The sequence below is a fragment of the Pongo pygmaeus genome, chromosome 18 (assembly GCF_028885625.2).
Source record: "Pongo pygmaeus isolate AG05252 chromosome 18, NHGRI_mPonPyg2-v2.0_pri, whole genome shotgun sequence".
NCBI classification, from domain to species: Eukaryota; Metazoa; Chordata; class Mammalia; order Primates; family Hominidae; genus Pongo; species Pongo pygmaeus.
Genome location: NC_072391.2, coordinates 1,059,108 through 1,081,294, shown reverse-complemented (window position 1 = coordinate 1,081,294; position 22,187 = coordinate 1,059,108). Strand labels below are relative to the sequence as shown.

The following is a 22,187-nucleotide window of genomic DNA, read 5'->3' as shown; positions in this document are numbered from 1 at the left end:
TAGCCAGGATGGTCTCGATCTCCTGACCTCGTGATCCACCTGCCTTGGCCTCCCAAAGTGCTGGGATTACAGGCGTGAGCCACGGTGCCCGGCCTCATTTTACTTTTTCTAAAATTCGAGGCAAAATTCACATAGCATGAAATAAGCCACTTTCCGGCTTACACCACGATTCAGTGGTGTTTAGCACCTCGCAGTGCTGGGCAGCCATCACCTAGTTCCAGAACATTCTCATCAGCCCAGAAGGAAACGTCCTACCCACGGAGCACTCGCTCCCCACTCCCCGTCCCCAGACCTGGAACACAGAGCTCCCTCCTTTCCCCGTGGCTTTGCCTGCCCCGGACATTTCGTGTAAATGGGCTCACACAATACATGACCTCCACGTCTGTCCTGTCCCACTGAGCTTGATGTTCTGAGGTTCATCTGTGTTGTAGCATGTGTCAGAACTGGATTCTATTTTATTTTATTTTATTTTATTTTAGTGAGACAGAGTCCCGCTCTGTGGCCCAGGCTGGAGTGCAGTGGCGCTATCTAGGCTCACTGCAACCTCCACCTCCCGGGTTCAAGCAATTCTCCTATCACAGCCTCCCGAGTAGCTGGGATTACAGGTGCCTGCCACCATGCCTGGCTAATTTTTTTGTATTTTTAGTAGAGGTGGGGTTTCACCATGTTGGCCAGGCTGGTCTTGAACTCCTGACCTCAGGTGATCCACCTCCCTCGGCCTCCCAAAGTGCTGGGATGACAGGCTTGAGCCACCACGCCCGGCTCCTGGATTCCTTTTTATGGCTGAATCATAACCCAGTGCACTTTTGATTAAATTCAGGCTGAAATGGGCACGAACAGAGCTGCTGGTCCACCTCTCCCCGGCCCAAGCCCTGCCCCCGGTGACCTGATCTGGAGCCATTCTAGGCAGCGGACGGGACCCCTGCGGTCAGCGTCTCAAGAGAGCAGACCCTGAGGGAAACTTGAGCTCAGAGAGAACAGGAGCTCCCAGCAGACCCTTCCGCTGACTGCTCCCACCCTGGGCAAACGCAGAGCCAGAGCCCAGAGCGCTGGAAGCTGGAACAAGAGGCCCTTTTCTGCTCTGCACAATGCCCCATTGTGCCCTTCGCGGGGAGAGCAGCTCGGCCCAGCGAGGGGAAGCTGTGCACAAAGCCTCCTTGTGAGGGCAGCCCCACCTGAGGACAGCGCAGGGCCACACCTGACGCAGGGCAGTCCCTCTCGCCGTCCGTCCCCTAGCAGGCCTGGCATCCAGACAGGGCCCGCTCTGCAGGCTTGGTCCAAGGGTGTGGGGCTCCCTGTTCTCCACAGAGGAGGGGAACAGTGTGGGCTGTGCCGGCCCTTCCTAAGCTGGCCCCCAGGTCACGAGGAGAGGTACGGGTCGTGGGCTCTGCGGAGGGACTTGGGTGCCGGGCACCAGTCAGGGCCAATGGCTTCTGCGATCCCCAAGGCTCCGAGCCCTCAGGCACACACCACGTTCCCGGAGTCTGGGCCAGCACGTGGAGGATGTTTGCGTGTTCGTACCCATTGCAACATCTTTAACAGGGTCCCATTTCACAGCTGGGCTCCTAAGGGGGGTTTCATAGAAAAGAAATGGAAACTAAAAATGAATTAAACCATAAGATGTACACGTATGCTACAACCCCAGCAACACAGGGAGGCTGGAGACTGAGAGGAAGCTCTGGCCACTGCTGGTCGGGCCTGGATTTGGGGGCCCAATGTCCACAGTCAGTCCCTGTCCACACAAGGCTCACACTACAGGTGGTGAAGATATAATTAAACAGGTAATTAAACAAGCACTAAAGACGGGTCATTTGACCAACCGAGTGGCGATAATTTATATGCCAAAACACTAGGAACACTAGAGAGGCGAAAGAGAAGAATAGGTAAAAACAAAAACAAAAAACCAGGACAAATACTTCCAATATACACAGAAGAACAGGATTTTTCATACGTAAAGAGCTCTGACAAATGAATAAAGAGAAATCTGCACTTCTACCTAAGCGCCCCACAGTTTATTCAATAACCCCTAGGTCTCCAATGCCTACTCTGGCCTCACGCCCTTTCTTTCCTCTAAGGAATGCCTGTGACCCCAGCCCTTCCTAGCACCCACTTCGGATCAGCCCCCAGAACCCCGCTCCAGTCATCAGAGTGTAGAGTGCTGGCGTCCTCCTTCACGTTCTGTCTGGGGCACTGGGCAGTTAGCCCTTCCCTCCTGAGTCCTGAGTCCCCCTCTTCACCTACAGCTTGAAGTCCAGTCCCAAGGGCTGGCAGGAGCTGGGCTGTGCAAAGGCGGAAGGGTGCTCAGGCTGGGAGAAAGGGGAGGGTTCCCCGAGCATTCCAGGCCCAGCCCTGCCTATTCTGTCCCTTGCTGGCTGCGACGATCGCCCCAGCACCCTCCGCGGAGAGTGAGTGTCAGCTGTGAGGCAGGGGCACGCAGTGGCAGCACCGCCAGGGTCTCTGCAGCCCACCTTCCCCAGGACCAGAGTTCGGAAGGCGCCTGGCTGGGGGAGGGCACCTGGCCTCTGCAACTCGGACTGACGGAAGGCACGCGTGCATGCCCCAGTGAGTTCCGGTCGGGCGACGCGCACCACCTCCCAGGTACCCTGACCCGCGCCCTACCCGCAGCAGCGCCCAGCGAGGACTGCGGAGGAGGCAGGCTCCGGGCACTAGCTCCCGCGCGTGGGCGGGGCCGGCTGGAGGGGGCGGGGCCTCCGGGACTGTGAGCGAGGCCTCCCGGGGTGTGGGTGGGGCCTTCGGCCGTGGGCAGGGCCGGCCAGGGAGAGGCGGGGCCTCCGACAAAGGGCGGAGCCTCCGGGAGTGCGCCCTCCCCACACATGCGCCCTGACAGCCCAATAATGGCGGCACCCGAGGAGTCGCTGAGGAGGCGGAAAGCCGCGTACTCGGACCCGGAGCCTGAGTCGCCGCCCTTGCCGGGGCGTGACCCCGCAGGCTCTCCGGCCCATCTCCACACGGGCACCTTCTGGCTGACCAGGATCGTGCTCCTGAAGGCCCTAGCCTTCGTGTACTGTGAGTGCCGGGCGGGGCCGGGACATCCGCCAGCGTCACCTTCGCGCACCACGACCCCCGCCCTCCCTCGAGACTCCTCCGCGCGGTCTCGCGGCCGCGGCGCCTCCACGCAGCCCTCCTCCCTGTTGGGGCCCGGGCGAGGCGGGGCGGGCAGGGCAGGACGAGGCTTGCTGGCGATAGCGCACCCGGCCCTACCCCTGTCGCCGCCTCGAGCCTCCGGCCTGGGCTCCCGGGCTCCCGGCTCCACCCGCAGCCACGAAGTTGTACGGCCGCGCCCGCCAGGACCGGCTCGGGGCTATGCGAGGCGGGGCCGGCCCGGGCCCTGGCCCAGGAGTTCCCAGGAGAGCTGGGCAGGTGGGGGGACACCCGTCCGTGGGCAGGTCGGGGGTCTGCGTCCTGGCTGCGGGGCGGGGGGCGGCCTGGAGAGGCGAGGCGCTCCTGCTGCCCCCGGCACAGCGCTGTGTTGACGTTGAAGGTTCCCGCTGTAACTGGACGCCCGCACGCCACATCCCTACCGCGTGCGGCCCCTGCCAAAATCCGAGGAGCCGGCCCGGGAGCCTCCTTCGCGTCTCCCAAGGGCTGAGGGAAGGTGACTGGCTGGTGGCCGGACTGGAGTTTCTCCTTTAGTGTTCTCGACTGGCTCAGTCTGCGTTCGGGAAGATTCCCAGCGGAGGCCTGGGGGCAGCTCTGGAACCTCATCTGCAAGTGAAGCCTCCGCCTCACTGTGGGATGTGGTTGGCCGGGGCCACTGGCTGAGACCCTTCACCCCACAGCTGTGCGGGGCCCGCGTGCGCAGCCTGCAGAGCAGAGCTCTGAGAAAAGTCAGTTCACGCTCAAAACCTCTGGACCCCTGGCCAGGGGCAGCTGGCGATTCCAACTCCCTCACTCCCAAGTCCCTACAACCCCAGAACTGGTTTAGAAGAGAACGGTCCTGTGATCACAGGGACATGTGATCACACGGATACATGTTTCATAAGCCCAACCTGTTAGTGGCAACGAAGCCCAAACTGAGGCTCTCAAATGAGCCTGGAAGTGAGGGGAGCCTGCCAGGCCGAGATGCAGCCAGCGGGGCGCGTGGGCAGTCACCCTCCCAGAGGGCTCCGGAGCTGCTGGCCCCGGGCGTTGCCCACGCGTTGGTTGTAGGCCGTGGGCATTGGACGTCTCCCTTTCCTTCCGTCGTCTACTTCCCTCACGCGTGGAAGGAAAGGGTCAGGTTGCAGAAGTTCTTCTTTGCACAGCTTTTTTGCCCCACAGACATCGCGGGAAGTTTGGTAGCCTTGCTCTGCTGGAGTGATGCTCAGTTTGACGTTTTGTGTGACATTTGTGTGATACTTTGCACCTCCTGGTGCAAAGTGATGAGACGTGCTCATCGCTACAAGGTTTCCTGTGGGATTGCAGTATCGGCTTCAACTGGGTCTCTCTCTCTCTCTCTTTCTTTAAAGCAACTATTTTATTTTATTTATTTATTTTTTTCGAGTTGGAGTCTCACTCTGTTGCCCAGGCTGGAGTGCAGTGGCACCATGTCGGCCCACTGCAACCTCCGTCTCCTGGGTTCAAGCGATTCTCCTGCCTCAGCCTTCCAAGTAACTGGGATTACAGGCGCGCACCAGCACGCCTGGCTAATTTTTGAAAATATTTTTAGTAGAGACAGGGTTTCACCATGTTGGCCAGGCTGGTCTCGAACTTCTGACCTCAGGGCCTCCCAAAGTGCTGGGATTACAAGCGTGAACCACCGTGCCCGGCCAGCAATTATTTTAAAAAGTAGTTCTTCCCAGGTCGCTTTTCCCTCCACAGTATTAAACAGTCATTCTAAATGTTGGTGCTGTCACTTAGCAAACGATGAAGTAGAGATAAAGTGAAGCTGTGAGGCTCTAATAGGCCTTCCACAGGGGAGCCTGAGATACGGCGGGAAGTCCCAGTGGCCTTGCCTCTGGAGCACAGCTTCATAAAACCGGCTCAGACTCTTTCAAACGAGCTGAGGCTCCTTTGATCTCTGCAGGGATTCTCTGTTCAATTCAGAAGGAACTGCTTTTAAGCCACTGGGTCAAGCGGATACTTTAAGCCTGGTGCCCAGCATTGAACATTGCTCCTTGACATATGCATGTTCTTCTGTCTTGTGAGTATATTTGGGGTAGAATCAGTGTTTTTCTGCTGTATCAAGGAACCAGTTTCCCATCTTTCAGGGACATGGTTTTCTGGCTGAGCTGGCCCAGGGCAAGCAAGCAGTCATCCTGCATTTATCTCCTTCTAGAAAGATCTGGATTTTACTGGGACTGTGCGCTACTCCCTGTTCCTCAGAATCCCAGGGTTTTTCCAAGTTGCCATAGGGGCTCTCCAAATATTTCACTTGACACTGAATTTTACAATGTTTATAGCTATTGAAACACTTGTAATTAAACACATAACCAAATGTATTCTGTGGAAACTCCCGTTGTTAAAAGACATTGAACTGAGGGAGGCTTACCCTTAGGTAGATTGTCTCAGCAGACATGTAGTAAAGATGTACAGATCAGGAGAACACAGAAACGCCTGCCCTGTCGGGGAAGCTTCGAAGCCGGACCTGGAGAGGCCGGCTGCCAGCAACAGGCCTCTGCATTCAACCTGACTTTGCATCCGTCCTGGGGCTGGCTCCTTCCCCCTGCGGGCCTGGGCGTTTCCATGTGCTGCCACTGAGGTGTGTAGGTGCTAAGGGTGCGCTCACTGCACACAGATGTGCGTACCGCGGGCATCCTGGGGTGTCTGGCATGCCCTGCTGTGCTGTGGGAGCCGGAGTATGTTAGCGGAAAGCGGCATTTTCACAGGGCTCGGAGTTGAAGACACACCTGTCTTCCTGACGTGTGGACTCCGGTCCCTAGTGTGATTACTGTGTTGAGCAGATGCTGAAGTAGCACCCTGCCCGGTGCTGACCTGGTGACAACGCCACTACCCCCAGTGGACAGTGAGGAAGCAGGGTCAGCCGCCGGCCCGGCTGTGCAGCGAGTGTCTGTAGGCCCTGGAGTTCAGCCCTACCCTTCATTCACACCACTGTGCAGCCTGAGTATCCTGGACACCCGGTTCACATCTGGGCAGCGGCGTTCTCGGGCCGTGACGGCCCCTGGGAGGACCGAGGCTGCCCGAGGTGGTCGGGGACCCCTGACACTGAGCATCCCCTCAGCACAGATGTCACTCCCAGGAATGGCCGAAATCCGGACGAGTAAAAGCTCATGTGACAGGAGTTTCCGGCCTAAGCAGTGGGACCTGGGTGCTATGTTCTTGGTGTGTAGGGGCAGTGCCGGCCGCCCATGGGTGCCGGTGCCTCCTGCAGTCAGGCCTGCTGCCGTCTGTGTGCGCAATGAGGAAACCAAACCCAAGAGTGGGCACCATGCCCAGGGTCACCGGGACAGAGGGCAGAGCAGCCTGGCCAGAAGCCCTCACTGTTTTATGCAGGGACCCCCAGGGTCGTGCTCTGACGTTGTGGCCCAGCATTCCCCGTGGAAGATTGAGGCCCTCACTGGTCAACCCTGCAGTACGAGGGTGTGTGTGGCAAACAGCTGGTCTGGAGCCTTGTCAGCCAGGCCGGCTCCTTGATGCTTTGAAATCCCCCTCCCAGGGGGCCTGGCCATGTCGGTCCATGGGTGGCCACAGGCAGCTGGGGCTGGAGTCCTGAAATTTCCAGCAGCCCTGCGTCTGTTACAGCGCCAGTGGTAGAGCTGGATTCCCTGACAAGGACAGCCTTGCAGGTGCTACTGAAGACACCCTAGGCTAGAGCTGCCCACCCCGACTGAACTCACGTTGGTTTGCTGTTGATGAGAGTCACATCCAATATGTACACAATGCATTTTAACTGCCTCAGAATTAAGGTGTCATCTGGAAACAGTGTAATTACAGTTGGTCAGAATTGGGTTGATAGCATTTCACTGCAGAGAACTTTCTGGAAGCTTGTGACAGGTGGAAGTAGTGAGGCTCAGAGTTGGTGGGCCACACCTTAGCTGTGTGGCCTTGGCCAAGTTGCTCATCAAGACCTTCCCGTCACTGATGAGGTGAGAGTGACCGCTGGGCCGTCCTGAGGCTGACATGGGATTCCCTGCCTGTGCACACTTCCCAGAAGGTGGACCAAGGACACACCGGCCCAGGAGACAGCTTGCAGGCACCCACGGAGTATATCTGAACATCGGAAAGGACCTTTCCTTTGAAGCTCAAACATTTATGAGATATTGTTACAATTCGGAAGGGATTTGTAGGCGAAATGTGACAGGAAGACTGGGTAACGTTGGCATTTGCAGACTGATTTTATGACTGGCACTTTTCGTGGGTGCCATGCCGTCGGTGCAGAGACACTCCTGAGGGATTTGGTCTGTCGGTCCATGTGTTTGTGGGGGCCGAGTCCCGGACAGGCCTAGGAGGGAACCGCCCCGGCCAGGGCCGGCCGCTCAGCACCTGCACAGGGCATGAGTGCTGGGGGCTTTGGGACACACGCTCCCTGCTGCCTCTGGGGCAGATGTCCACTGCACTGCTTGCAGTGAGAGGCTGGGGCCCCAGTGGACGAGCCATGGTGCCTGAACTGCTCCCGCTGTGTCCCCGCCACGTGAGGCATCTCTTCCTGTCCGTGGTCTTGAGACCACCTGGCCTCTGCCTTCCCAGGGTTGAACTGTACTTGTTCTTTCCGTGGCTGCCGACGCCCTTCCAGCCTTCAGACTTAGCCCTCATCACTCGTGGACTCTGACCCCACCCAGGGCTGACCACCGGAGCCCTGCTCGCTGCTTCCTTTGCAGCTGATATTGTCCCCATTGCAGTGTTGTTCTTGAGCCCGTCTCCCCTCTGGCTCCTTGGAGTCAGGGAGAGGACTTTCTTTATACTTCTATCCCTTGTCTTCTAGGGGCATCTACTGCTCAGTGAAATGTGCTGACCTGGAGCAGGTGGTCTCTACCAGGGCTTAGTGTCAGCATGGGACACTTTTCCAGCCATTACCCCTTCCTCCCCCTCCACCCGCCTCCAGCCCTGAGGTGTGGCCCAGCAGGACAGACCCTGCCACAGCTCTCCCTTGGTTGTGTTCATACTTCCTGTTTGCTGGTAGATTCTCTTTTTGCTGGAGTGTATCTCCAAGCAGCTTTTCCAGAAAGGACCAACTTGCCTGGATCTGTAATTCTCCATGAAAGCCACTTTCCCTCAGAGCTTTGCAGCATTGAGGAGGCATCTTCAAGCATCTGACTCTTCTTCTTCTCCCTGGAAGCTTCTAGAGTCTCAGTGCCTTGCCCTCCTGCACTCCACCTTTGCTCTCTGTTCTGGTTATTTATTGAGGAATCTCTGAGGCTCTTTTTCTTTCTCTCTTGTAGTGGCCTCGGTGAGCTCTTCAGCCTCAAGGCTTGTCCTTGGCTCTGGGATCAGGCTCTTCTGGCCTCACCCCCATCTGCCCATGTGTTCCAAACACCGCATGCCCCAGCTGGGTTCCAAACAGGGCGGGTGGGGGCCACTCTCCTGTCTAGCCTCCTAGCGTGGGCTGGACCTGGGAAAGTCTCTCCGTGAAACTGAGTGGAGAAGAACATGGCTTCCCCAAGGCCCACACAGAACCCACTGCTTGGCTGTGATCCCGAGTGACGGGGACAGCCTGGGCTGCAGAAGGAACGCCCAACGCTGGCGGGAATGGAGGGTTTTTCTTGCTCGTTTTTCCAGTTCCACATTGTCACATTGGAGTTCTGGGGTCAGTGAGATTATGTTGAAAATCCGACCTCTAGGGGATCTCCATGCTAGTTTTGTCCTTTAGGCGTGGAGGCATGCGTGCCGCACTGTGGCGTCTATTCTGTGCGCCTGCTCACCGCCCTTCCTTCTTTTCCGCATGGGGCAGTTTTATCGCTTCTCCCCGGCAGCTGCTCCGGCGAGGTGGGGCTGCAGTGCTGTTGGTAGCGTGTCTCTGAGTCTCGCCGCAGCCCCTGTAGCTTGGCATCCTCCTCAGATGACACCCAAGGCAGGGTTGACGTGGCAGGCAGAATCGTTTGCGCCCGTATTTGCTAAACTCTCAGCTGTTCTTCAGAAAATCTGAGGAGAAAATGAAACCAAAAAGAATACTTGAAACCCTGCTCAGTTGGTTTTGTTCTGAGCTTTCAGTGGCTCTAAGAGCTCATGGGAAATGAGTTCTTTTTCTTTTCTCCAGGCCACTTGAGTTCTAATGAAATGCACCACTTGGTTTTACAAGTTCTTCTATAAAATACTTGCTTGTTTAAAAAGCAAACAGCACTGCCCTACCTCGGAGCTCCGCAGCACGTACCTTTAAAGAAAAAATACTTGAGGTCACTGTGCCAAGGCCCAGAATTTAACCACGGCCAGTAAGAACCATCAACAGAGAACGGCATTTCTGGGATGACTGTTTTAATTTTACAACAATTTATCTGAAAGGAGAAAAGAGAAAGCTGATTTTTTTTTTCTGATTCTTTTTTTTTTTTTTTTTTTTTTGAGACGGAGTTTCACTTTTTTGCCCAGGCTGGAGTGCAGTGGTGCGATCTCCTCTCACTACAACCTCCGCCTTCCAGTTTCAAGCAATTCTTCTGCCTCAGCCTCCCGAGTAGCTGGGGCTATGGGCACAGGCTGCCATGCCCAGCTATTTCTTTCTGATTCTGAAACAAAGTATTTATCGGCCATGCCTGCTGTTGGCTGCTGGAGTGACACGGTATTTCCCGGTTGCAGCTCCCAGGTCAGGCTCTGGGTCCCTGTGAGAGGCAGGTGGTTGCCATGGCTGTCTGTTGCCTCCTGTGTGGGGTGGTGACGGGGCCTTCCGAAGCTTGACTGGTTGGTTAGTTTTGCTTTGAGAGCCTGTGATGTTTCAAAATTTTTGCTGCATCTTTTTATGTAGCTATTTTTATAACATGAGTAGAGGTTGAAATAGTTTTTTTCTCTGAAATCTCAATTCAGTCTATCTTCCTTTTTCCTGATAAGCAGGAAGTATCCTTTGCTTCTTGCCTTAGAATTACTGATTTAGGCTATTGCTTTGGTGATGCCACATCTTGTTTTCCTCTGTGGTCCTGGAGTTTGCATTGTGGTGAGGGGCGGAGCACATCCACCCTTCAGCCAGCGCCGATTAGGTCCCTGTGGGAAAGGGGCCCCAGCCTATAACCGATGAGGGCTGGGCCCTGGAGTGTGCAGTGGCTGAACAGTCACCACCTGTGTTTCTCCCACCTGCATTCATGCCAGGACATACACACATGCATCCCTGCACACACACACATACATGTATACATGTGCACATGTGTACAGAGACATGCATACACCCCTGCACACATGGACACAGGGCATCCATGTACAGGTGCACATGTATACAGGTGCACATGTGTACAGACACGTGCACACACACAGGGACACATGGGCGTGTCATACCCATATGCACACACACTGGTCTGAGCTCCTGTGGAAGCTGCTGGTGCGGTCCCTGCACATGTGGCCGCTGGGGCTGAGGGCCTGCTGCAAGGTGTCCTCTATGTTGCTAGGAGGTCAGCGCTCACCACTCAGGTCCCTTCCACCCAGTGGTGGAGGCAGTAGGGGTGTGGGGAGCCTTCTGCTGCAGCCCTGTTTCCCGCCCCGTGACCCACCCCGTATCCACTCTGTGTCCCACCCCATGTCGACCCTGTGTCCAGTCTGTGTCCCGCCCTGTGTCTGCCCCATGTCTGCCCTGTGTTTACCCTGTGTCCATCCCATGTCTGCCTGTGTCCACCCTCTTCCTCCTCACTTGGAGCTGCCCCCACCCACCTGCCGTCGCAGCCCCTTTAGAGGTCACCAGCCCTGGCCCTTTCGTCGCCCAGGGCCCTGCGGTGCTCTGCCTGTGGCCCTGCTCCCGCTGCCCTGGAGGGAGGCTGCTCACAGCGCTTCACGCTGGGCACTGGGTGGTGCAGAGTCTTCAAGAAACCTTTACTTTTTAAAATTTTTTTATTAAAAATAAAACTATTAGCTAAAACTGCAGACTCTATGGCTTTTCCACCCGTGCCTGTTCCGTTCTGGGACCCGGTTTTGTCCTGGCGTCTCCTCCCTCCCTCCCTGGTCTGTGAGTCTCCCAGACTTTCCTGTTTTCCGACCTTGACGGCGTTGAGCCGGCCTGTCATGGTGTCTGTAGAGCGTCCCTCACGTTGGGTCCGTCTGGTGTTTTCTCGCAATTAGACTGGGTGATGGGTTTTGGGAAGACACCCACAGAGGTGTGGGCCCTTCCCATCACACCGTATCAGGGTCCTGACGTCCGCACGGCTTTCTGATCACCTGGCCAAGGTGTGTCCCCCCAGGTGTCCACTCTGTCAGTTCCCTGCTTTCCCGCCCACTCTGTCCTCTGGAAGCCGCTCACTGGGTCCAGCCCCCGCCTCCCAGAGGGAGTGTCTGCGGACATTATGTGGAATTCCTCTGTGAGGAAGATCTTGTTACTTGTTTGTGGTCACTGATTTTGTCACTATGGACCCATGCCCATTTATTTTCCCTCTGGGTTGTGATCCAGTGCTGTCACCGTGAGTCTGTGTCTGGGTCGTGATGCAGTGCTGTCACCGTGAGTCTGTGTCTGGGTCGTGATGCAGTGCTGTCACCGTGAGTCTGTGTCTGGGTCGTGATGCAGTGCTGTCACCGTGAGTCTGTGTCTGGGTCGTGATGCAGTGCTGTCACCGTGAGTCTGTGTCTGGGTCGTGATGCAGTGCTGTCACCGTGAGTCTGTGTCTGGGTCGTGATGCAGTGCTGTCACCGTGAGTCTGTGTCTGGGTCGTGATGCAGTGCTGTCACCGTGAGTCTGTGTCTGGGTCGTGATGCAGTGCTGTCACCGTGAGTCTGTGTCTGGGTCGTGATGCAGTGCTGTCACCGTGAGTCTGTGTCTGGGTCGTGATGCAGTGCTGTCACCGTGAGTCTGTGTCTGGGTCGTGATGCAGTGCTGTCACCGTGAGTCTGTGTCTGGGTCGTGATGCAGTGCTGTCACCGTGAGTCTGTGTCTGGGTCGTGATCCGGTGCTGTCACCGTGAGTCTGTGTCTGGGTCGTGATCCGGTGCTGTCACCGTGAGTCTGTGTCTGGGTCGTGATCCGGTGCTGTCACCGTGAGTCTGTGTCTGGGTCGTGATCCGGTGCTGTCACCGTGAGTCTGTGTCTGGGTCGTGATCCGGTGCTGTCACCGTGAGTGTGTGTCTGGGTCGTGATCCGGTGCTGTCACCGTGAGTGTGTGTCTGGGTCGTGATCCGGTGCTGTCACCGTGAGTGTGTGTCTGGGTCGTGATCCGGTGCTGTCACCGTGAGTCTGTGTCTGGGTCGTGATCCGGTGCTGTCACCGTGAGTCTGTGTCTGGGTTGTGATCCGGTGTTGTCACTGTGAGTTTGCTGCTCAGCTCCTCCACCTTTAACCACTGGTGGCTTTCCCCTCCTTCCCCTGGGGATGCTTCCGGCCCAGCTTCTGTTTCTCTGCCCCAGCCCTAGAATGAGCTGTCTCCAAGGAGCCCTGGTTCTTTTTAGGGGAGCATAGAAACTTCAGTCTGGGCACTGGGAGGGCCGTTGCTCCCTGGGTGTCACGGCTGCTGGCCCTCTTCCTGGGCAGAGCTAGGCTCTGTATGTCACTGTCTCATTTCACACATGTGATTGCATCTCTCTCGTATCCACCTATCCATCTGTAAGTATACGAAGGTCAACCTGGTCCGTGCTGATGACTCTGACTCTCACCTGGCACACGGTGTATTCCAGCCTTCCGTCCTGGCACACGGTATATTCCAGCCTTCCGTCCTGGCACACGGTGTAATCCAGCCTTCCGTCCTGGCACACGGTGTATTCCAGCCTTCCGTCCTGGCACACGGTGTATTCCAGTCTTCCCTGCTGGCCCATCTGAATACTCCCTCTCTGCTAGTGAGAACCTGGCTCCCCCGACTCCTCTAGCCTCTGCCCAGCCCTGGTGCACATGCGAGAATTGTCCACCCAGGCCCGGGGGAAAAAGCCCTGGAGTGCAGTGTTTGTGTACAGCTCCTTCTGGCCTTGTGGTCTCCACTCAGAACATTTTCCGGAGTTGCTTAGGTGGCTTCTGCCCTCTGGCCGTGTGGTTCTGTTTCACATTCGTGCGTGTAGAGCCTGCATTCTGTCTGCATCCTCCGACCTCCTGGTTGGGTCTTCCCCCAATAGTTGGTGCACATTGAAGTTCATCTTGTGTAATGTTCAGTGCTGTGGGCTTTGCCTCCATCACCCCAGCTCCAGCCCCAAGTCCCCCATGCATGGGAGTGACCACTTCCCCCGCACCAGCCCCTGGCATGCCCGGGTCTGCCTCCTGTCCCTCTGGTTTTGCCTTTTCCAGTGTGACATATGAATGAAATCACGCAGTATATAGCCTGTTGTGTCTAGATTCTTTCACTTAGCAAAATGCGCTTAAGATTCATCCATGTTATTGCCTGAACCAACAGCTGCATTCTTATCTGATTATTTTTCTGTTGCACAAATGCACCTCCGGTTATTTATCCACTTCCACCGTGAAGGATGTCTTCCTTGTTTCTAGTTTTTAGTGACTATGGACAGAGCTGCTGTGAGCATCTGCACGAGGCTTCTGTGTGAGCACGTTTTCAGGTTGAAGGCCTAAGAGGCGCAGTAGCTGGTTTGTAAGGTAACCCTTCATTACCTGGGTCAGACGCCACCGTCTGCTGTCCACAGTGGTACACCACAGCATCCCCGGCACAGCGAGGGCACTCCTGCTGTCCCAAACCTTCTGCAGCATGGGGCACTGTCCTTTTTCTTTTTTTTTTTTTTTTTTTTTTTTTGAGACAGAGTCTTACTCTGTCGCCAAGGCTGGAGTGCAGTGGCACTGTGTCGGCTCATTTTAACCTCCCCTTCCTGTGTTCAAGCAATTCTCCTGCCTCAGCCTCGCGAGTAGCTGGGATTACAGGTGTGCGCCACCACGCCCAGCTAATTTTTGTATTTTTAGTAGAGATGGGGTTTCACCACGTTGGCCAGGCTGGTCTTGAACTCCTGACCTCAGGTGATCTGCCCACCTCGACCTCCCAAAGTACTGGGATTACAGGCGTGAGCCACCACGCCTGGCCTGGGCACTGTCCATTTTCAAGCACTTTGGCCACGTGACGTGTGTGTGGTGACAGCACATTGTGGTTTTCGTTGGCATTTCCGCAATGATGAATGATGTTGAGCATCTTTTCACATGTTATTTGCCATCCGTACACCTTTCCTATGTCTGTTCAGATCTTGTGGCCTGGTTTTTTTCTTCCCACCTTTAACATTGGGTTGTTTGTTTTCTAATTATTGAATTTTAAAAGTTCTTTAAATATTCTAGATACAAATCCTTTATCAGATGTGTGGTTTGCCAGTGTTTTCTTCTAATCTGCGGCTTGTGTTTTCATTCTGTTAAAAGTAGCTTTTGCAGATCAAGAGTTTTTCATTTTGATAAAGTTCAATTTACAGTTTTTAATTTCATAGATTATGATTTTGGTGTTGTATCTAAAAACTTGTTGCCAAACTCAAGTCACATAGATTTTCTTCTATATTTCCATCTAGAAGTCTTATGCTTTTATGTTTTACATTTAGGTCTATGATCCTTTTTGGTTAATTTTTGTGTAAGGTGTGAAGTGTGTTCAGGTCCATCTTTTTGCATGTGGATATCCATTTGTTCCAACATGATTGTTAGAGAGACTCTTCTTTGTTTTTTTATTTATTTTGTAGAGACTGGGTCTCACTATGTTGCCCAGGCTGCTCTGGAACTCCTGGGCTCAAGTGATCCTCCTGCCTCGGGCTCCCAAAGTGCTGGGATGACAGGTGTGAGCCACCGCACCCGGCCCAAGGCTGCTCTTTGTCTGTATAGTTGCCTTTGAACCTTTGTCAGAATTTGTTCACTCTATGTGTCGGGTCGGGGCCAGGGGGGCTGTGTCTGGGCCGTCTCTTCCATTCCATTGAGTTCTGCAGCTCTTCCTTAATCAGTACTATGCTGTCTTGATGTGGTTTTGATTAGCTTTTTAGTAAGTCTTGAAATTGGGTAACGTGAGTCCTCCACCGCTGTTCTTTTCCAGATGATTTTGGCTTTTTAATCCCTTTACTCTCCCATGTATATTCTAGAATCAGCTTGTCAGCCTAGGCGGAAGCACTGACTGGGTGTTTTGGTTCAGATTGTGCCGAATTTATGGATCAAAGTGACACCTTAATGATTTTGATTCTTCCAATCCATGAACATGGTCTATCTCTTCATATAGTTAGATCTTGTTTCATTTTTTTAATCAGTGATTTGTAGTTTTCCATGTGCAGATTCCGTTTATATTTTTTTAGATTTATAAACGCACGGGGAAGAGTACATGTACTAGCTTCCTACATGTCTACACAGACACTCACTCCAAATCGGCACACACAGTTACACAGACATGGACCCCAAGCCAGCTTCCTACACGCAGTAGGAAGCCGCATGTACTTGTGGGGTTGCTCTTGTGATATTTTTATCATTATGCAATATCTTCTTTCATCCCTGTGTCATTCCTTGTTCGTAAATTGCCTTTTTTCCTTTTGAGATGGAGTCTCTGTTTCCCAGGCTGGAGTGCAATGGCGTCATCTCGGCTCACTGCAGCCTCCCGGGTTCAAGTGATTCTCCTGCCTCAGCCTCCCAAGTAGGTGGGACTACCGGGGTGCACCACCACATCCGACTAATTTTTGTATTTTTTAAGTAGAGACAGGGTTTTGCCATATTGGCCAGGCTGGTCTCAAACTCCTGACCTCAGGTGATCCACTCGCCTCAGCCTCCCAAAGTGCTGGAATTACAGGCATGAGCCGCCGTGCCCAGCCCTTAAATCTACTTTTTTTTTTTTTGAGATGGAGTTTTGCTCTTGTCGCCCAGGCTGGAGTGCAGTGGCGCAATCTCAGCTCACTGCACCCTCTGCCTCCCAGGTTCAAGCCATTCTCCTGCCTCAGCCTCCTGAGTAGCTGGGATTACAGGTGCCCGCCACAATGCCCAGCTAATTTTTGTATTTTTAGTAGAGACGGGGTTTTTCCATGTTGCCCAGGCTGGTTTCAAACTCCTGATCTCAGGTGATACGCCTGCCTTGGCCTCCCAAAGTGCTGGGATTACAGGCGTGAGCCACCATGCCCGGCCCTTAAATCTACGTTTTATGATGTTAATAGAGCCACTTCCGCTTTCTTTTGTTTATATTTTTTATTTTTATTTTTAGTTTTTTTCAGCCATGATGAATTAGATCCAGCTTTCTTTTGATTCACATTTGCACGGTGTATCTTTTTTACTTTCAGCCTACTTTTTCATTCTTCACGTTTACACACAGGAATGTGGTTCTTTCGCCTGTCAGCATCTCTGGGTAAGCATTCAGTGTTCTGCAAATACTGACGTCCAGAGGATGTGAGAGAGCCGTTGTGGGTGGGCGCCCTGAGACATGAACTCGGAGACCTATGGTCTGCATGGAGGGCAAGCGTGGCTCACCTGTAGGCAGTAAGCGTCAAGCCCTGCAGCGTGTGGTGGGAGTGACGCCGTTGACCAAAGCCAGGGTCATCAGGGTGTGTTTCATAATGGTGAATGCTGAGTGCAATCCGGGTGGTCAGCTAGCTGTCTGTGTGTAGCCAGGCACGCAATTTATATACATGTGTCTAGTTTACTTTTATGCGTATGCGTGTATACACACACTGCGTCTGCTGCAGACACGCAATTTATATATACCTGTCTAGTTTGCTTCTATGTGTATGCGTGTATACACACACTGCGTCTGCTGCAGGCATGCAATTTATATACACACATCTAGTTTGCTTCTATGTGTATGCGTGTATGCACACACTGCGTCTGCTGCAGGCACGCATTTTATGTAACGTGTCTAGTTTACTTAGATGTGTGCGTGTATGCACACACTGCGTCTGCTGCAGGCACGCATTTTGTAACGTGTCTAGTTTACTTAGATGTGTGTGCGTGTATGCACACACTGCGTCTGCTGCAGGCACGCATTTTATGTAACGTGTCTAGTTTACTTAGATGTGTGTGTGTGTGTATGCACACACTGCGTCTGCTGCAGGCACGCATTTTATGTAACGTGTCTAGTTTACTTAGATGTGTGTGTGTGTGTACACACACTGCGTCTGCTGCAGGCACGCATTTTATGTAATGTGTCTAGTTTACTTAGATGTGTATGCGTGTATGCACACACTGCGTCTGCTGCAGGCACGCATTTTATATACAGGTGTCTTGTTTGCTTCCGTGTGTGCGTGTGTGCACACTGCGTCTGCTGCAGGCATGCATTTTATATACAGGTGTCTTGTTTGCTTCCGTGTGTGTGTGTATACACACACTGCGTCTGCTACAGGCACGCATTTTATATACAGGTGTCTGGTTTGCTTCCATGTATACGTGTATACACACACTGCGTCTGCTGCAAGTTGGCTTTTCCCAGTGTTTCCCCCAAGATCTTGAGAATACTCAGACTCCTGAGCCTAGGGTTTGGACCCCAAACCGTCGGCCAGACTCTGCCTCCCCTTCCCACCTGCCTCGCCCCGCAATCTGAGCTGCGCCCACGGTGTCCACATGTGGTTTGTTCCTAGTCACGCTGGTTTTGTCTTCTTTTTCTTCCAGTCGTGGCATTCCTGGTGGCTTTCCATCAGAACAAGCAGCTCATCGGTGACAGGGGGCTGCTTCCCTGCAGAGTGTTCCTGAAGAATTTCCAGCACTACTTCCAGGACAGGACGAGCTGGGAAGTCTTCAGCTACAGGCCCACCATCCTCTGGCTGATGGACTGGTCAGACATGAACGCCAACCTGGACTTGCTGGCTCTTCTCGGACTGGGCATCTCGTCTTTCATCCTGATCACGGGCTGCGCCAACATGCTTCTCATGGCTGCCCTGTGGGGCCTCTACCTGTCCCTGGTCAATGTGGGCCATGTCTGGTGAGTAGCAGGAATGGGGCGGTCAGAGCTCAGGGCTTGCTGTCACTCAGCATAGATGTCTGGTGAGTAGCAGGAACAGGGCGGTCGGAGCTCAGGGCTTGCTGTCACTCAGCACAGATGTTTGGTGAGTAGCAGGAACGGGGCAGTCGGAGCTCAGCGCTTGCTGTCACTCAGCATAGACACCGCGGGTCTCCTGGCACTTGGAAAGACTGGACGAGCGTTCATCTTAAATTCATTCAGGAGGATATCGTCATTTTACTTAGGCCATGGCAGAGCAGCCAGTGCACCAGCCACAGCAGCCACCCATCTTCAGGATTAAAACCCCACCTCTTTGCAGTAGCTCCTCCTTACTTAAAGGACTGCGTTGCCAGCTTACTGGAGCCAGAGGGATGGGGAAAGGGAGGCAGAAGCAGTGGGTCCGTGTCTGTGTGGACGTGTAGGAAGCTGGTTTCGGGTCCGTGTCTGTGTGGACGTGTAGGAGGCTGGTTTGGGGTGGGAGTCTGTGTGGACATGTAGGAGGATGGTATGCGGTGGGTGTCTGTGTAGACATATAGGAGGCTGGTTTGGGGTCCGTGTCTGTGTAGGCGTGTAGGAGGCTGGTTTGGGGTGGGTGTCTGTGTGGATGTGTAGGAAGCTGGGGATGCGCTGGCTCCTGCGTGCCCAGCTTGGTTCCACCCTCGATGGGACAGCAGGGCTTTGCATGGAGACTGAGGACGGCTCTTGTGTCTTTCGTGGATGGGAGACAGGAGGCAGCTGGCTCAGGGCTGAGTGGTCGGAACCAGGACCCTGTCCCAGGATGGAAGGGTGGGGTGGTGAGTTGGCGCAGGCAGGGCTCAGCCTTGGGCTGTGGAGCCTGTGTTTTCCATCCTGGTCAGGGCGGCTGAGTTGAGGTTGGAGTGTCTGGGGCCACATGTGCTTCCGGGAGCCTGAATGCTCTGACTCCAGCACAGCTGCTGTGGCTCCGGTGTTCCCTGGTCGGAGGCTCGGGTTGCTGTGATCTGGGCTTGGTGGCACAGCCCAGGCCCTGCAGGCTCATGCAGGGAGGGCCGCAGCTGGCATCGGGGCACCTGTAAGGGGGGGGTCCCCACGTGGCTGTGCTGGGGTGGGTACCTATAGGGAGGGGTCCCCACTGTGTAGCTGTGCTGGGGTGGGCACCTGTCGGGAGGAGTCCCCACTGTGTGGCTGTGCTGGGGTGGGCACCTGTAGGGGGGTCCCCACTGTGTGGCTATGCTGGGGTGGGCACCTATGGCGGGGTCCCCACTGTGTGGCTATGCTGGGGTGGGCACCTGTAGGGGGGTCCCCACTGTGTGGCTGTTGCTGGGGTGGACACCGCTGCCAGGTCCAGTTGCTGGTGTCTCCTCAGGTCTCAGCTACACTTGAGTGTGTCACCTCATTCAACAAGCAGGTCAGACAGTGTCACCAGGGCAGGGCAGAAGGCATGGGTATGCCTTGGGTACCCACAGCGTGGCTCCGCCCCAGGGCCCCTCCGTGCACACAGGCCTGACTTTGCCGAGGCGCCCATGAGCTGTCAGCACAGGCTGAAGTGGTGTGCTGGGGTCAGGTGCTCTCACGGGATTCTGCAGGGCTGGTGGCTGTTTGTGGTTTGCCCCCGAAGCCTCAGGCCCTGTGACGCACCTCCCCCGCACATCACATTCGCATGAGCCGTCTCTGCTGACGGTGGCCTGGTGGGGGCTGTGCTTGTTGGGTGTCTGGACGGTGAAGCGGCTTTTTCTCCCTTCATTGCACGCTCTTGGTGAGGATGTCGCTCTGCAGTCTTCACTGGAGGAGTGAGGTTCTGCCTGAGGTTCCGCCCGCCTCCTGGGGGCTGCAGGAGTCGTGAGCCCACCTGCGTGGGAGGCTTCTCTCTGCTCCCCGTTTATCATTCACCTGAGCGTGGTTTGTGGCAGCGTGGACTTGCATGGTTTTTTTTGGTACTTTGGGGGGTCTGTCTTCTTGGTCTAGAAATTTAAACATCTAGGGGTTTGGCAACATTTATGACAGAGAGAGCCACAGCTTAATAATTGTTGCATAAAACTCTAAGTGATTTTAGAGAGGACTCTGACTCTGCTCAGAGCTGGCCTTCCGGTTACATAAAGCCACGCAGCCTTGCAGGACACTGGAGCCCTGAGCACAGCATCTGCTGCAGTATCTGAAGTCGCTTCAGCTTTTCCAAAACGTTGGCTCTGACTCTGTCATTGGCTGACTCTGTCGTTGGCTCACTCTGTCGTTGGCTCTGACTCTGTCGTTGGCTGACTCTGTCGTTGGCTCTGACTCTGTCGTTGGCTGACTCTGTCGTTGGCTCTGACTCTGTCATTGGCTGACTCTGTCGTTGGCTCTGTCGTTGGCTGACTCTGTCGTTGGCTCTGACTGTCATTGGCTCTGACTCTGTCGTTGGCTGACTCTGTCGTTGGCTCTGACTCTGTCGTTGGCTGACTGTCGTTGGCTCTGACTCTGTCGTTGGCTGACTCTGTCGTTGGCTCTGTCGTTGGCTGACTCTGTCGTTGGCTCTGACTGTCATTGGCTCTGACTCTGTCGTTGGCTGACTCTGTCGTTGGCTGACTCTGTCATTGGCTCTGACTCTGTCATTGGCTGACTCTGTCGTTGGCTCTGACTCTGTCGTTGGCTCTGACTGTCATTGGCTCTGACTCTGTCGTTGGCTGACTCTGTCGTTGGCTCTGACTCTGTCGTTGGCTCTGACTGTTGTCCGCGCTTGGCTTTGGCAGTGGCCCTGCGGGCTGCTTTGCTGCTCTTCAGCACGGCAGCACCGCCATCCCTTCCCCACTGTCTCGACTCCAGAAGGAAGGAAAGATCCTCTCCAGAAACTTGGACCAAAGTCAGGACACCTCAGGGGTCCTCCTTCCTGTGGAGGGAGCTGCCCTTGGAGCTTCCTTCCTGGGCAGGAGGGATGGCAGCTCCACTTCAAAGAGTGCTGAGAGCAGCGCCAGGGCTGGAGGGGATGCTGGGAGGCCGCCAGCGCCTAGGGACACTGCCCTCGGTGCTTCATTTCTCACTGACGATGAACAGCATGTTTGGGCTCCAGGACTTCAATGTAAGGAGGTTCCACAAGTACCTGCAATACCTTTTCCACCACCTGCCCCTGTGTAGCCCCAACTGGGTGGGTGGGGCCCTCCCTGGCTGGGCTGCAGCCTGTCTCTGTGTTAACGCATGGGAAGGGATTTGACAAGGCATAGACATATTTGATGGGAAAAGTAACGTCCTCTTCACTTCATAAGGTTCAGGGACCCCATGGTGGGAGGGGTGGCTGTTGCCACACAAGGCCAGGCACTCAGAGAGCCCACCCTGGGCATCTCTTCTGTCAGCCCGGTCATGGTCGTGTCCTCCTTCCAAATGGCGCGGGAAAAGCTGGACCCTGTTGCTGTGTGCTGGGTGTCTTTGTCTGCGATATCTGACTCCTGCCGAGCGCTCGGTCCTGCCTGTGAGCTGACCTCTGAAACAACAGAGTTACCTTCCTGGCTAGACGGGGATTAGTCTCCAGAGCCTGGCAGGTGGGTGAGCATCTCTTATGTGGGAGCCTGTGTGTGTCTGCTGATCGTCTCTCATGTGGGAGCCTGTGTGTGTCTGCTGATCGCCTCTCATGTGGGAGCCTGTGTGTGTCTGCTGATCGTCTCTCATGTGGGAGCCTGTGTGTGTCTGCTGGCGCAACTGCCATCACTCGGGTCATTTACACAGCTGGCAGATACTTACTGAGCCCCTGCTTGGCAACATGGACACTGAGGAGGGGGCGCCCTGACTTCAGCTTGGTCAGGCCCACCAGGGCACGTGAGATCCCTTGAGAGGCAGAGGAGTCCCTGGCAGAGCATGGCCATGTAGGTGACTGAGCCCACGTTGTTTGGCTTTGAGGTTGGTCCTGTGAACATTCTCTGTTAAGCCCACCTTCCGAACAGCATACCTGTAGACGGGAACTCCCACGGGAGGGGCCTGTGAGCACTCACCTTTCCAGGCTGCTCTAAAAGTCTGCCATAGCCTCAGCAGGAAGACCGGGACTGTCCGGGCCTCATGCCGTAAAAGGCCTCTTCTGGCCTTGGATCAGTTGCCTTAGTGGACACCCTGCCCTGCATAGGAGGCCGCAGGACAGCGTGGCTGTGGGTGCCTTCTGCAGAGGCTTGTCCCCCTCCTCTCTAGGACTTGCCGGGAGAAGCGCTTCCTTCCGGCTTCCTCTCCTGCTTGGAGCCGTAATGGCAGAGTTGGGATCTGAGGTTTCTGGGATTTGCAACAATACAGTGAATGCGGGAAGCACACGAGTGGCTTCATCCACTGCCACCCAGCTGTCCCCTCCCCTTCGTGGCTGCTGCGGCACATGGGGCTGGCAGCCGCCGCACCTC

The 22,187-nt window shown here is 54.9% G+C and overlaps 1 protein-coding gene across 2 annotated transcripts in view; it reads left to right on the top strand.

The window, feature by feature from the left end:
• Window positions 1–2,806: 2,806 nt before the first annotated feature.
• Window positions 2,807–22,187, top strand: part of LMF1 (lipase maturation factor 1) — a 110,985-nt gene continuing 91,604 nt past the window's right edge. For both annotated transcript variants that reach the window (XM_054455370.2, XM_054455369.2), the window contains exons 1-2: window positions 2,807–3,027; window positions 17,535–17,844. In XM_054455370.2, the coding sequence (XP_054311345.2) occupies window positions 2,835–3,027; window positions 17,535–17,844 (503 nt within the window). In that variant the 5' untranslated portion in view covers window positions 2,807–2,834. The remainder of the gene's footprint in view (window positions 3,028–17,534; window positions 17,845–22,187) is intronic.